We start from the raw sequence: 15,250 nt of genomic DNA on the forward strand, positions 1-15,250 counted from the left end.
AGCTGTGACACTGATTCTTATTCCTGTTCACAAGTCAACAGAGCAATATAACTGCCGAGCGACTCTGTGTCCCACAAACATGCTAACTCGCTCTAGTGTACACACACTTGCATTCATGCAAAAGGTTAATGGTTGAATTTGGAGAAACATTCCTGAGAAGGCAGAGTGTGTAAAAGGTGCTTTCCTCTACTAGATGTAGAAAACAGCAAAATGTCACTGTCCATTGTCTTACTGACCTTTTATTTGATGTGCTCACCAAAATCACCAAATATGCCCTTGAAAGTGTCGATACCAAAAGTCACAGATTTGGGTGGTGGGGTCACTTGGACTTATCTATTTCCCAGGACTGATCAAGAGGAAACATGAGATTTACCAGAAAGGAACACTGAAATGTTCTTCTTGGTTCCGTCATCCGTTATCAACAGCGCACATGGCCTCTTACTGATAAAAAACATCTTAAGTGGGATTCTACTGATCGTAACACCTACATGATCCTTAAATTGTTGTTGGAAACTTGTTTTTAGGAATGAGCTACATCATCACCGTGCTTCACTGTAGATAAGGCGAGAAAATTCTCACAAACACTCCAACAGCAGATTTTTGTTTTTACAAGCATGTCAAATGGAAAGAAGTCAAAGCCTGCATATCTGAGCGGGAGCTTTCCGGTGCATGATGCCAGTTGTCTTCTTTGTATCCAACTTGAAATTCCCGTACTGAAATAGCACACGTGACACATATCTGTCCGCACTTGACGCTGCAATACAGGCATAATGCAATGGGAAGTGTTTTTCATCTTTTTGTGTTACCAGACAAGAATATACATCTATTTTTTTTTTCCTCTCTATCTCTTCGTTCATTGTTTTGTTTTGATAAAAAGCAGCGGCTTCCTCTCTGCTGCGATTACAGCTGGACTGTACCAGCATGCTGGAGCTAAGGGTTACTAAGCCACCTGCATGCAAGTGCGTCAATGTGTCATGTGCGACTTGTTTCCTCACATTGTGCTGCTTCTCACTGGCAGCATCCTCAATGAGAATCGGTGGACACGTCATCCCTCAGGAGACCAAAAGTGAGTCAGGGAAAAGCCAAAACGAGCCATATCGTACTTCATAAAAATCTATGTACCCATCTACAATTATAATCATAATTATATTATATTTATTATATTTATTATATTGACATTATCAAACATGAGTGGATAGATAACGACAGATACAAGTTAGATTTCAAGCTGTTTATTATTATTTCGTGAAAATAAAAAAAAAGTGTTGCATTCCACAAAATTATATACATGACAGGAGTTTGAACAGTGCAAATGTACATTGTAAAGAATGATAGCTGAAACATTCAACATTTCATTTGTTTTTGGGAGGGGGGGTGCTGCGTAAACATTGCCACGGATCTAAAAATAAACATTTAAAAAGATCATACAACTAGAAAGTAGCAGTGTAGTTTCCAATAAGCGATGCACATTACAAATTTGAATTCAAGCACTGACAATAGACAGTCAGCTTTATGATCCTTGAAACCAAGCCTCTTAGATCACGTCATTCAAAATGGCAACTAATCTGATAATATAATAGATAATAGATTCATGATTGCTTTAAAAGTTGCGACTGGTTGTCGTGACCCAAATACCAACTAATACGCACGCATTCATTCATAGCATACACAAATGTGTCCATTTCGCAGCATACATAAAGTTATAAGTTATAAGTAAATCTGAGAAAAATACATTTTTACGATCATACATTTCCGATTATTGCGATACAATCATGATTGACAGCATGCTACAACTACAATATCGTAATGTACATAAAACCATTAACAGCCATTGACTGACCAAACTGATCTTTGTTTAAAAAAAAAAAAAAAAGATCAGTAATTTACCATTCATTTTATTGTGACAGCATAAATGCTTAACTCATTCAGAAAACACATTAAAAAAAAATTCTGGATAATGACACACCACTTTAAACCAGTGTGATTTGTACTACAGGTACTTCCTCATACCTTGTTGGAAATATGAATGATAATAATTAAACAAATAGTTCCTGGTAGAGCTATTGTTTCACTTGTGGTCAGAATTTTTTTTTTTCCTTTAAGTAAGCTGCAAAATGCTCGAATGACCAAGTGCTGGTGTGGTAGGAGAGAAAAGTTCGCCGGATATCACAACCAAACCAAATTTCCCATTAATGTCTCTCCCTTAGAAAGTACCAGTAGGCTAAACATTGGGCTTCTCTCCAGTTTGAAAACTAAGACTTATCAGTTCTGTCATATTGTCAGGAAGGTTCCAAATATTCGAGTATGCCAAGTGACCTTGTTGAGAAAGAAAGACAGGGCAGAGTATTGAGGGCCAAACGAGGACACAACGAGCACCGGGGGTTGGCCGGCTGGGGGATGTGATTATTGTCTGACCCCATACTGGGTTACAAATGTCTGTGCTGAAGCCGGGGAAAAAAAAAAAATGCAGGGTCACAATCCTTTGCATTGTTCGAGCCTCTTGGCCTCCCATTGGTGATTCTCAACCCCCTCGTTACCCTGACCCTGATCAAAACCTGGAAGGATGATGTTACAGGAAGTGTGATGTGCCGGGGGAGATAGATCTTTGCCGTGGTGACAGCGGCCTCCTCACCTCCGTGTTGACTGGCTGCCTGAAGGGGGAGACCGGGAGGTGAGGGATGAAGCTTTGGAGGGGGGAGCTACAGAGAATGGATCAAAGTAAAACAATGACAGAAGCTTTTTTTTTGTTCCCCCCCTCAAAGAGGTTTAACTGTGTCATAAAGGTATGTCATAATTTCTCCCCCGAAAATGTCGACTGATTCTAAACTATACAATCCAACAGGCTAATAAGCTATTTCTAAAATGGGCTTACTCAATTGTAAACATAAATTCAATATTATAGAAATTTGCCACTATGGTGCAAGTTTATTATTAACACAACGTTGAAATCATTTCATGGTCTTTCCATCCTTGGAGTGTGGGCGGCTGGGGCTATTGTGTAGCAAATGAGCCTAAAGGGGTATGTGCCTGAACATGTAGCAGCTCCATCAGAAAACTAGCAAGCTTCAGATATTACTGATAATAAAACCCAATGAGCAGCATAAACTGCACTCGAGTAAACTAATAGGACTGATAGTAGACAAGTTGAGGATAAAAGCAATGGAAGCGCAGAATAAATGTCCACTTACTCTCTTTGTTGTGTCATGTGCTTCTGCTTATTTGCCTCAAAGGTTCGATTAAGTGACTTCCGTATGACTTCATTGATGTATGACAAATGCCAGAACCTCCACAAATACACTTAGCGTTATGCTCGGTTGCATGATTGATGGATGAGGTTATGGCCAGAGGCATTATAAAGATGGAGGCAAAATATAAGATACCACAGCTACAGTTACTGTAGAAGCGTTGTGAAGATTTTTTTTGAATTCCACAAAATGAATAGATGCTTACCTCTACTTTGTTGTTTCCCTCCGCTCGTGGAGCTTGTGGAGCACCGGTTGCACTGTTGAGGTTCAGCCTGGGAAAATTTGGGCGCCAGACTATATGCAGTGTTTCTCTGAATGTCTCCCGGGTCAGGGGTCCGTGGTAACCTCGGCCTGCTTGCGAACCCTCTTAACGAATCTCCACTGTTGCCAAGAAAGATGAGAAATAAAGTTAATATGTACAGGTTTGGTTGGTCATATGTAAAATAAGCAACGTGAACTGAGCTACAATTGCTGAGTCATTTCCTGACAATGTTATTGAGTCATTTTACAACATCGGTTTTAATTGAAGCCACTTTCACTGGGTTGGTGAGATCCTTTATCCTTCTCCTATTTGACGAGTTTACTTGGTGGGCACAAAGCTCACCTTGTACATGAACTTTGATCTTGACATGTGAGAGCACTCATTCATTTTAAAACCTCTGCTTCTTCATACCAGACTTGATTACTGATATTTTGGAGGTAGCCATCAGTGGGGTAGATCATACCGCAAAGTCTCGCACAGGTTTAGAAAGGTGTAGTGTAGCAGTAGTTGTAATAAAAGTTTAAAAAAAGTCCTTAAAACTGATTTCATGTATGAAAATGCAGGCCAGCAAGATGGTGTAGTGCTGAGCAAATTTGCCTGCCAGTTGGTTCAATTTTGGCCAGAAGAAAAGATAAGGCAAGCAAGCATTGGTTGGACTAAGGAATGTACAGACAGTCCCAATTTCATGGCTGTTCAAACAGATACAGGAAGGAAATAATACTGTAACACGAAGCCACATCACCAACTCATATACTTAGTCTGGAAGTTAAAGTATGGAACTTGAACAGACTATTCATTGTCTTGCAACTTATCTCTTTCAGCCAATGAAATTGCAAGTAGTTAGTAATGAGTCTTAAATCTCGCTCTAAGAAGGGAAGCCTTATTTGTAGCTCTCTTAAAAGATCAGAAAAAGTTTTAACCCCAAAATATCTTAAAATATTGTAAATAGTCTGTGATGATGCACTTTTGTGTCAGATTACCTTTCAAAATGTCCATTGTGTTTCTCTCTGAGGGCTCCTTTTCGGACTCGCACCTCATAGGAGTGCTCCACGTCAGAAGCCTTGACTTGCCGGCCGGACTCCAAGTCTGAATGTTTGTGTGTGAAAAACGGTAAATGCAATGATGTTACAAAATGAAATGCACCATGACAGTAGTCAGGAAGTGGACTGTCTTTTTTTTTTCCTCCATCAACACACAGTACTGAAACTGCTGTCATATTAGTTTATGCGTATTTGCAATGTTCTACCCACCCAGGATTTGATGCAGGGAATCGGCCGTGTGTGGGCAATTGCCAGAGCTCGTGTGAGGTCGAGAATCGCTCTTGGGAAGAGGGGAGTTTGCCTTCTCGCTCCTGTGTACAAGGTGAGGGGATTCCACTTCTCGGTCAACGATGCTACCCTGGATACCTGGATAGTTATTCCTATTCATGGAACATAAACACAGATCAGATTGTAAGGAGGTCTAGATAAAATGCAATAATCATGATCATGTTCTTTTTGTCTTGAGTTGCAAGTGTGTCTACACTCATGCACAAGTATTTATATGGCAGTCTAGTAAAAGTAAGAGCAGCATTAGTGCTGATCTAAAATCGTGATTTAAAAAAAATATATATATTCTTGATTTCATACCTCAACCGGAACCCACAGAAGCCAGGCAGGCTTTAATTTCAGACTAAATTGTTATCCTATTCACTGAATTGGTTGCATAAACGCACAAGATCTGATAACAAATAATAAAAGAGTAAAATTCAACACAGCACGCATATTTTGTTGTTTCACTTACACAACATTTGTGTTACGATGGGAGCTTGGGGTCACCGGTCGCTGTAGAGGCTCATCTATGCTTGGTTGGCGCTGCGGGCTCGACTTTTTCTTCACTTTGGGTAGGTTGGTAATAATCTGCACAATCAAAATCCAGGAAAATTAGCATGGCAGACTTTATTTGTCAAAATAATTTGGGCAATTTCAAGAAAGTAATTCCCACATCTTATGAACAAAAACACAGTGAAAACAGAATAACACAAAATCAACAAAATCTTGGAATTTGTCCATTCATTTAGAAGATGAGAGAACCTCTTAGTGCGTGTGTGTTTTGCACTTACACCCAGGTACTCTGTAGTGAGCAGACTTTCACCAGACAGCTCACTGGGCTTTGGCTGAAGGACTTCTTCTTTATCTTGGTCCGACTCGATTAAATCTTCCTGTCACAACACAAACCACGCAGCACCTAAGTATAACATCTGCTGTTTCTAATCTGCATTTTGTAACAATAAAAATCTCCCTGGCAACTTTTCACTGAGCACTTCAAATAATAAAATTTGTTTCCTTTAAAATGTGTCCGCACAAAACCTTTCATTAACATTTATCCAGGTGGGGGCGTTTGAATACCTAAGACACATGCATAGTGGGTAGAAAGTTATTATTGCTATGGCTGCTTTTACCACAGAAATCTGAGAAAAAAAAACTCTGATTGAAAATGTTACAAAGGCTGTTTCCTTCAGACTTGTGGAAACAGATGCAGTAAAGTATTAACATCAGACTTACGTCATTGTCATCCTCATCCTCATCGTCGTCATCGTCTAATTCTGGTCCATCTGTATCCTCTGGATGGAACACGGCATTTATGTGTTTAATGAAGAAAATTCCCAAATTCAATCATATGTTCAACTAACGCAGCAAGGGGGCTGAATAACAAAATCTAGATATTAATGAATGGAACAATTTTTTTTACCCATCTGATCATTACCAAAGAGTAAACCAGAAAGCATAAGGACAGGTAAGGTGAAGCATATGACCTTCCACCTGGGGAACCATTCATTAATAGGATAATTTTTTAAAGTAGTGTATGAGTACATTCACTGACCTGAGTTGAGCTGCTTAATTATACAGCCAATCTGTCTGTGAAGAACTGGATTATCCTCCTTGCAGAAGCAACAGAGGATCTCCTCCACACTCTTAACGCATTTGAGCAAAACACACATTATCAATCTGACCCGAGCAACAAGTAAAACAAAACACAATGCAAGTGCAAACATCTTCAAAGACGGAACATCTGCTGGGTGTGCTGAGACATTTAAAGCAAAGAGAAAGGCAAAGTCAGCATCCTGTAGAAGGCTGAAGACATCTTCAGTACTATCTCACCATTTCTTTTGCTTCCTGTCTCACGGAGGGGATACTCAGGATGCTGTACAGGACTCCATTCACATACGAAGGAATCTAGAGAAAACAACACAGATGTGTCTCCATTTACAAAATCAACAGATTAGCAGTTGCACACACAGAATAATTGCATTCAGTTTGTGTGTTGGAAACATCTTACTGTCATAAATACACACATGCACAGGCACACCCAGTTTTCAATGAGATCTAATGTATCACCTCGTGGTTGTCATGTCCGAGGAGGTTAGTTAGTACATTGAGCACATGTTTGGCATTTTCTGCACACTTCATTTTCCCTGTACAAAGACAGCCATCTTAGAAATGTACACAAACACATGACTTCACAGTATCGATGATTGCGCGAGTTGAATATTTCTAGATATATATATACATGTAAAACTACAATCTCACTTATTCATGTTTCTTCTTCATGTACCTTTTGTTCGCAGGCACAAATTCATGAGAAGACATGCAGAATACTCCAGAGTATCATCGCTCAAACAGTCTGAGTCATGCAATTCATCCACCAGCCAGCCAATCAGATCATCTTCAATCATGACTGTCTGCTGGCTCCTCCTAATAAAACAAATGCAACGATCATAATGGCTAAAACGGCATCACGTATTTATGCATTGACCGCTGAAAAATGGCTGATTGAGACTTTTGTTTTTGATGCGGTAGGGTTTACAAACTCACACTTACATGAGGCTGAGTTTCTGCAGAGCCATCAGGACATTCTCTCTGGTCAAGGAGTCTTTCTCCTCCCTGAGTGTTTGCATCAGGAGTTTTAGAAGTGATGGGATTTGGGAGAGGTAAACTCGACCTGTAAAATACATTTGTCATATTTGTCAGTCTCTAAAGTCACTTTTTTTTACTTTAAAGCTGCTTATTTGCTGTCCTTGGTCTTATTCTATGATTGAGAAATGATGCGAAAACATCTATACCATTGCTTAAACTATTCTACGTCAAAGCACAAATGAAAACGTCAACCAATGTTGAAAGGCTTGCCTTCTAAACCACCTCTGTTGTTATTTCAATCCCTGAATCATGCCCACGACCATACCAAACTCTTAAGTGACACACTTACCGTCTGCAAAGGAGGAAAACGTATTGATGAGACGAGCCATGTACTGCCTCACCATTTCGTTCTTTGAAGTCAGTAATTGAAGCACAGTTTCCTATCGAGAAAGATTGTGCAGTCTTTTTTTCATTAGATGCCTTGAGATGAAATCCATATTGAAAAAAATGCAATTAGGACTTGGCAAAGAGCCACTGCAGGAAAGAAAAATCATCAAAACTGGAACTAATTGCTAGATATGTACCATTTTACTTTAGAGGATTGTTGAAGTTTCACATTTGTTTAACATTTCATAATAAAGTAGTAAAACACAAAAGGAAATATTCAAAGGGCTCCACCTGCTTGGTACTGTACTGTTCAAGTAGATCATTGGTTATGTAAGCTTGAAGCGCAGTGTCCCTCTGTTCACCAGGAAGTGAGCGGGTAAGTCTCTATAATTGATTGACAGATTGAGAGAATCAGGATAAGTGGTTAGGAAACAACATGCCAAAGGTCGGCAATCTTACAAAAGTAGTGCTCGAATTTTTTTTTTTTACCATGAATTGTAAAATGTACAAACCCAGCGCAGCGCCTGAAGCAAAAGTGACTTTCGACGATCTGGTCCTTCAAGCAGGTCCTTTTTCAGTTTCACATAATCCAGAGAGGGCAGCATTGGCACATCCTTATGTCTACTGAGGATTGTCATAAAAAAAAACCTCAAAAATAAATTTCATTATCAGGATGTTCAAAAGAACCACAAGTGTAGAAGACCAAAACACTTACTATGGTGCAATGGATGCTTGAAGTATTGATGAAGCCTAAAAAAACCAAACAAAAAAACGATCTTGTATCACGTTCTTTTTTCAAACTCATGCAATTGTTAGACAAATGTGAGTCATCACCTTTTAGTGTGTGCTGTCCTGCTAATCAACCAAGCAATCATTATTAAGTATTGCATTGACATGCTTATCATGCGTGTGGGCACATGCTCAAATCCCAAATTTATATTTCTGTTTGTAAAGATACTCAATTCAGAGACAAGTCGGATATAATTGTTGGAGTTAATAGTAAAAGCGCAACCACGACCATGAATTGAATATTATGGTCATGTTTTATGTATGTAAATAAATGTCATCTTGGTAACAGTCTGAAACAAATCTGAGAAACGTCATTTAGTACATAACGAATATTATTATTACACTTTCATATTGTTGAGAACTGAGCTTGATCTCAAATGACATTTTTCCATCTGCACAGAGACATAACCCGGAGTTTACATAAGCGCTGGCTATTCTGTCAAATAACCTTTACTATCTTGTAAAGACATTTATTGTTCATGTTATTGACTTCACTGACAGCTCTGCTACGAGTTTTCTCCAGCATGTAAAACGCAAGCAAAGAGACAAAACGTCCATTATGGTTAATCATGGTGTTAACATTGGTACATCCGCAAAGTACAATGACAAGAGCAAAAGAGTAAAACAGTAAGGGCGGACGAACTCAGCAAGAGGTGTGAAATACAGATGAAAGCATGAGAAACTTACATCATCATAGGGACTCACAGAGTAATATCCCTTTGAGGACAAAAGTGTCACACACACACACGTACAAACACAAACAGAAAGGTTTTTCAGTTAAAAAAAAATAAAGTCTACCTTTAAGAGAAAGAACATTGTTAACAGAAGGTTCGTGTCTGAATTGAACAGCTATACTTGTTATTTTGCATCACAATCAAAATCACTACAGGTTATAATTGCCTACAAATCAAATTTAATACATTGCTATTTTTTTTTACCCTCAAGTCCACTTTTATGTGACTCTCATCAGAACCCCCAACAAACCAGATTAAGTAAAGTGTAAAAAAGTTGTTCCACTCACAGTGCCAGGCCTGGTAAGGTCAGTCATCTGCACTGTGCTCTGCCTTATCTGGCTGCTGAACAGGCGAGCAAACATACTTTGCAGGTACTCGGGCGATATCTGCAAAAACATAGTAGGACACATTCTCTCACACAGTGTAAATGTCATTTTTACATTTCTAACTGTAATTGCACATCCACTACAGTAAGTGACAGTAGCACATCATTGTATAGTTGTTTTCTAAACAGCTATGAAAACTGCATTTTTCACAAGTATCTTCATTTTACTTCATTTGTACTACAAACTTTTAGCCAGTATTCAATTTGTGTTGTGGGCATATTTGAATTTGCAAACAGCACTACATTTTTTCCACTGATGGTGGCCTTCAAGGTGTCAACCAGCTCAGCTGTGATGCCAATGAGCTGGTAGTAGTCTGCTTGCATCTTGTTGAACTTGCGCATGAAGGAGGTGGCACGGCGCTCGGACTCAACCAGCTGCACCTCGAGTTGCTGCAAAGCTTCTGTGGAAAAAGGGCAGGGGGGGGGGCGTTTACAATGCATACAGATATAAGTAAATATTGTATCAATTGTAATTGGTAATACAACAAGGAATGTCCAATGTTAGTCTAATGTTAATCAATTTTAAATCGACAAGTCACTAAACACATACTAAGCATCATTTACCTTTTGAGCTTTTTCCACCCTCCTTCTGCATACCGTCTGTTAAAGAACACACGTCATCACACTCATTCAACATGTGTATCCATTTCTCTCAATGTCACATAACGGTGCGTAAAGAATACATAAGTGAGTCATAGAAGGTTCTATATCCTGTTGGAAGCTGCCACTGGCCTCACTAAGACAATTCATTTTATAGTGTGACGGCAAACTGGTGTCAATATGTGATTAATGTAAGTTTGTTTTGTAGGGAGGGATGCACTTGTTTTTTTTTTTTTTTTTTTTTTTTCATTGACCAACACCCTTCGATGGACCAATACAGCTGTCATGCATGACTTTACATACACTTTAGAGTGGACCTCTTACACTTAACTTATTGTAAGACAAATAGAGGTTTGCCAAGCAGCAGTCTTTTTAATGTGTGTGTGTGTATATATAAGCATTTGACACGTCAGCTGTGTGAGTGTTTGCACAAGAAAATATTATATGCGTCAGATGAGTTTAATGGTGGTTTGGGTTATGTTGTATGGAGTGATTATAGTTACGTCACACATTACATTAATATGAGTAACTATTGATATTTTTAGGTTCCTTTTGTTTTTGCAATGCTAAGTTTTCTGTAGCTATATTTTTACATACAAATCACCAAGCGAGTGTTGGTGTGACATGAAATGACCAGATTAGGACGGGTTCTTCTGTTAAGTGATAATTAATGTTCATGGACCTTGAATTGTCAAGTGTTAGGTACATTAACCAAGTGATTTCCTATTTTAATTTGCAGCAAAGGATACATATAATGTTAGCAGCCTTGGGCAGTTTGGAGGCTTCATAGTCATGGAGAAAAACTCTTGAAGTTTATTCTTCAACTTTGGTACCCAGGTTTCCTAGAAAAGAAAATTGCTGTTTAAAAATGTTCCCTTGACCAATAATTAATGATTACAAATATGAAATCAATTCATTTCATGGACAACCTGAAAAAGATCCTTGAAGAAGGGATGGTTGGTGGGGTTGGACACAAAAGGCAAAGCATAATAAGGTAGAAACTCGGTGGTCTGACTCAGTGCTCTTCCACATGTCTCCAAGTATTTTTTGAAATAAGAAATTCTCTCTTCAAACTCCGCCTGGTCCTGTAGATAATAGAATCGGTTATGTCATACCAAGATTCCAATGACTTTTAAGTGAAAGACCAATTTAAAGCACACAAAAACAGTAACCATTACAAAGCTTGTTTTGAGGGAGCAGACCTGTCTCACGCAAATAAGTTATTTCTAGTATTTCACTTGCTGATGATGAGAGGACCGACCAAGCGGCAGCGTACACGCCCTCCAGTGGCCACCGTTTTGAAAAATAACTGTGTACTACATGCTTTAAAATAAAAAGTATGTGGACGCCTTTGGAATCACGTGAATTTCTGCATAATTTGCTCATAAAATGCATCTTGATATTCATTAAAGTAAGAACAATAAATAAATACTATACTGGCTGTAATTGCTCTACTGCAACATGTTTAGTGGACATGCAGTTGACACTTGATCCCGCAGTATAAATAATACAAAATACATACTTGTCTTTCAGAATGGCTTCTCAGTGGGTAGATGGTAAAATGGATATAAAGATAGAACTCCAGCTTTTGGGCCTCAGTATCAGTGCAAACTAGATCGGTATCAATATTTTCTTCCCACAACTGAAAAAACACCTTATAGGCTCCATCATCAAAAGAACCAAGGAGATCTTTCTGCACACAGATGGGATTAGAAGAGAAATCAGTTAAGACATCTGAAATATACAATGAAATTGGCCATGGACTCTAGATCCAAAACAAAGCTGTTAAACTTGTTATTTGACAGATTCTACTAACCAAGTAAAATGCATCAGTTTTACCATTTACCTGGACGATGTGAGTCTTTACGTCTCTCAGTGCATTTCCTTGAGGTTTGGACACAAGTTTTCCTTTACTTTTGCACTCCATGTCAAAACTGTTTACTGTGAGATCAAACTGTTCAACCTTAAGGTACTATGGTAGGTAAAATAAACAAGCAACAGGTGTCAATGACATTTTGATATACTGTGGACACAACATATTGATTTATTCCATCAGATTGATTGATACCTCCATGATCATCCCAAGCAGATTGGCTTCAGTGGCTAAGATGTCCCCCATTCTGTCTTCCTCCTTGGAACTCATCTGAGTATCCACAAGTTGTTAATTAAACCACACATGAAAAAAACAACAATTTGCACTTCTTGGTAGCTGAATGTTTCTGTTTTTCTATTAAAGATTTGTCTGATTCCAGCGTGTTCATTACCGACGAAAATGAAGTGAACAACTGTTTGACGATATGCTAGCAGCAGCAATAGTTCTGCATACCAGATCTTATTCTCGCCGTCAATCTTCTCAATAACAAAGATAACATCTAAACGGGTGCTGTCATCCTTGCTCCAAACGTCAGAATCCAATATCAATATTATTGAAAAATCTCATGATCTTCTACAGTACCTCGATATTACTGCGACATCCATTAGCTAGCAACCGTACACGGAAGGGACGCTAACTACATAGCAACCAGAGTTTAGGCTGGAAAGTGGAAGTAAATGTCGTAAAACAATATTTAACGATGGAAAATTTTGTTTTTGTTCATTTTACCATAAGAATGGCCTATGTATGTGTGTATATTTTAACCCCAAAATAGTTGTATGTGGTGGTTTAAATGGATTGAATATGTTACAATATTCATTTTAACACAATAAAAGCATTTGGAACTCGCCGGAAGTAGATTGTGTGTCAAAGGTTGAACACGTTGTTTGGGTTAGCCGCCGCATGTTGTTTTGAATGAATGACGAGTTAACCAAGCAAGAAATTAAGTGCACACTATATTTTCACTTTTTGCTACAACCTGCATCCGAGCACCGCAAAAGCCTTACTGTGTACAATATAGAAGAAAGTAGTACACTAACGTCCAAGAGGTAAGCTTCGGGAAATGGGCGCACAACACGCTAAAGCTACCAGTTAGCATATACCACATAACATTATGGACAATCAAAGTTTAAAGTCAATGACTAGCCCTCACGAGATCTTTTGTAGTGACATATTTTTTAATAATTTTTGATTAACTACGATGTTTTTTTTATGCGTGAGTCGACACCTTTTCTTATGTCAACATGAACGCTGCTGTGCACTGTTGCCCCACACAACTTTCCAGCATAATTGTAAACTGCATGTTTTTGTCATTCTTGTAAATCTGTGTGCAGAAACAGGGAACCAAATGGCAGGAATCTTGTTTGAGGATATATTCGACGTAAAGGACATTGATCCAGATGGCAAGAAGTTTGACAGAGGTGTGTTATGTCTTTTGTTGAAAAGTTCCTGAAATCACACACTGTAACATAATTTTTTGCATTTCATTTGCTCCCTTTAAGACTACCATTGATGTTTTATCATGAATCCAAACTGATTATAAACATCATACCTTCAATAATCTGCTGCTGACATTTACTAGGGAATCTAAAAAAGTTTTTTACATTTTATTGACTATTCTCCACAGTATCTCGTCTGCATTGTGAAAGTGAGTCTTTTAAGATGGACCTCATCTTGGATGTGAACATTCAAATCTATCCAGTAGATCTTGGTGAGAGCTTACATCTTCATACTAAAAGTGCACACGTCATTTAATTGGTTGTTTTTATCATGGAGTAAGGATATTAAAAGCATATGTATGGTCAGTCAATGAAGCAATACAAAAAACACATGATAGTGCATCATCAATGTGCAACATCAATGTTTTTCTTATTAAGGTGACAAATTCAGATTAGTAATTGCCAGCACGTTATATGAAGACGGAACACCAGATGATGGGGAGTACAATCCTCAGGATGACAGACCATCTCGGTATGTTTCTACTAATTCTCAAAGAGACATTTGTCTTATTCTTTTTTATTTGTCTAGTTATAAGAGATTGTGTGTTCTATGTACACAAGATTTAGCTTGAATTTAATTTTTTTACATTTTTTTCCAGATCAGACCAATTTGATTATGTGATGTATGGGAAGGTTTATAAAATTGAGGGTGATGAGACATCAACTGAAGCTGCAACACGCCTGTGAGTTATTTTATCATTTTCTTTTCCTGTTGTGTAATGTTGAAAGTTTATTAACTTTCTTGAATATCCTCTCCTTTCAGTTCTGCTTATGTCTCTTACGGTGGCCTCCTCATGAGGCTGCAGGGAGACGCCAACAATCTTCACGGTTTCGAGGTGGACTCCAGGGTGTACCTTCTCATGAAGAAACTGGCCTTTTAAACCACTCGCCTCTTCTCATTGTTGCTCGTATCACAGTCCGCATCAAAACCATACTGAACCAAGTGCAGTGATAAATAACAAACTGAGGATATATATAGAAGTAGTGTTCCTATTTTGCATTCATAGATTGGGAAAAAGTTGGATTGTGAAAAGATTGTAAAATTTAAAAACTGTTTCAACCCTCATCTCCTCAAAATCTGTAAATAGATTTTTTTATACGAATGTTCTCTCAAAAGGGCTCTTTATTTTCTGGATAATGTACATTTGAATCAATTTTGTGGTCCCAGAATTATGGAATAGTGATGTTTGCAAAAACTATGCTCTGGATTTAGGTTTATAAAACTGCAATTTTTTGATGGATTTTTCTTCATTTTAAACTAAGTGAAACCTCGATAATTGAACAAACGCACATTTTCTTTGTGTTCAGTGTAGTGATGGATTTTAAATTACCTTGATTTCTGCATACATTTATTATAAAATGTGATGTGATCTTCATCTTAGTTAAAATAGACAAAACAGTCTACTTTAAATAATACCACACTGACCAATATATTTCCCTGTTTTTCTTTGGACAATCATTTAAATATTCATAGTGCAGGGTGGAAAAAGTATGTGAACCCTTGAATTTCTTTGACCCCCACCCAAATAAGAAAATTTGTTTCCTTGGGCCTATAGTTAATACACCAAAATGTTGAAGCT

At 38.1% G+C, this 15,250-nt stretch overlaps 2 protein-coding genes across 7 annotated transcripts; one reads left to right on the top strand and one right to left on the bottom strand.

Moving 5' to 3' along the window:
* Nucleotides 1-1,216: 1,216 nt before the first annotated feature.
* armc9 (armadillo repeat containing 9) lies at nt 1,217-12,985 on the bottom strand. Of its 6 annotated transcripts, none has more exons than XM_085927687.1 (27): nt 12,625-12,985; nt 12,367-12,441; nt 12,145-12,270; nt 11,821-11,991; nt 11,228-11,383; nt 11,048-11,140; nt 10,263-10,287; nt 9,942-10,099; nt 9,601-9,699; nt 9,267-9,296; nt 8,506-8,540; nt 8,303-8,414; nt 8,082-8,174; nt 7,753-7,843; nt 7,368-7,488; nt 7,102-7,241; nt 6,885-6,961; nt 6,648-6,722; nt 6,370-6,460; nt 6,051-6,109; nt 5,609-5,707; nt 5,290-5,405; nt 4,758-4,927; nt 4,488-4,593; nt 3,451-3,626; nt 2,633-2,651; nt 1,217-2,555 (listed from the first exon to the last, which is right to left on the bottom strand). In XM_085927687.1, the coding sequence occupies exons 2-27, from the start codon at nt 12,439-12,441 to the stop codon at nt 2,549-2,551; spliced, it is 2,520 nt and encodes an 839-aa protein (XP_085783813.1). In that variant the 5' UTR covers nt 12,625-12,985; the 3' UTR covers nt 1,217-2,548. The 6 variants fall into 6 exon arrangements, with proteins under 6 accessions (XP_085783813.1, XP_085783808.1, XP_085783809.1 ...); XM_085927682.1 differs by having other exon boundaries at nt 2,633-2,699; XM_085927683.1 differs by having other exon boundaries at nt 2,633-2,699; nt 12,563-12,985.
* Nucleotides 12,972-15,103, top strand: polr2h (RNA polymerase II, I and III subunit H). Its single transcript, XM_085927693.1, has 6 exons — nt 12,972-13,220; nt 13,506-13,592; nt 13,799-13,882; nt 14,049-14,142; nt 14,270-14,353; nt 14,434-15,103. Exons 2-6 carry the CDS (start codon nt 13,520-13,522, stop codon nt 14,549-14,551), a joined length of 453 nt encoding a protein of 150 aa, XP_085783819.1. The 5' UTR covers nt 12,972-13,220; nt 13,506-13,519; the 3' UTR covers nt 14,552-15,103.
* Nucleotides 15,104-15,250: the final 147 nt, after the last annotated feature.

This window comes from Syngnathus leptorhynchus, chromosome 13 (assembly GCF_054491065.1).
Source record: "Syngnathus leptorhynchus isolate UIUO chromosome 13, UIUO_Slep, whole genome shotgun sequence".
Taxonomy (NCBI): Eukaryota; Metazoa; Chordata; class Actinopteri; order Syngnathiformes; family Syngnathidae; genus Syngnathus; species Syngnathus leptorhynchus.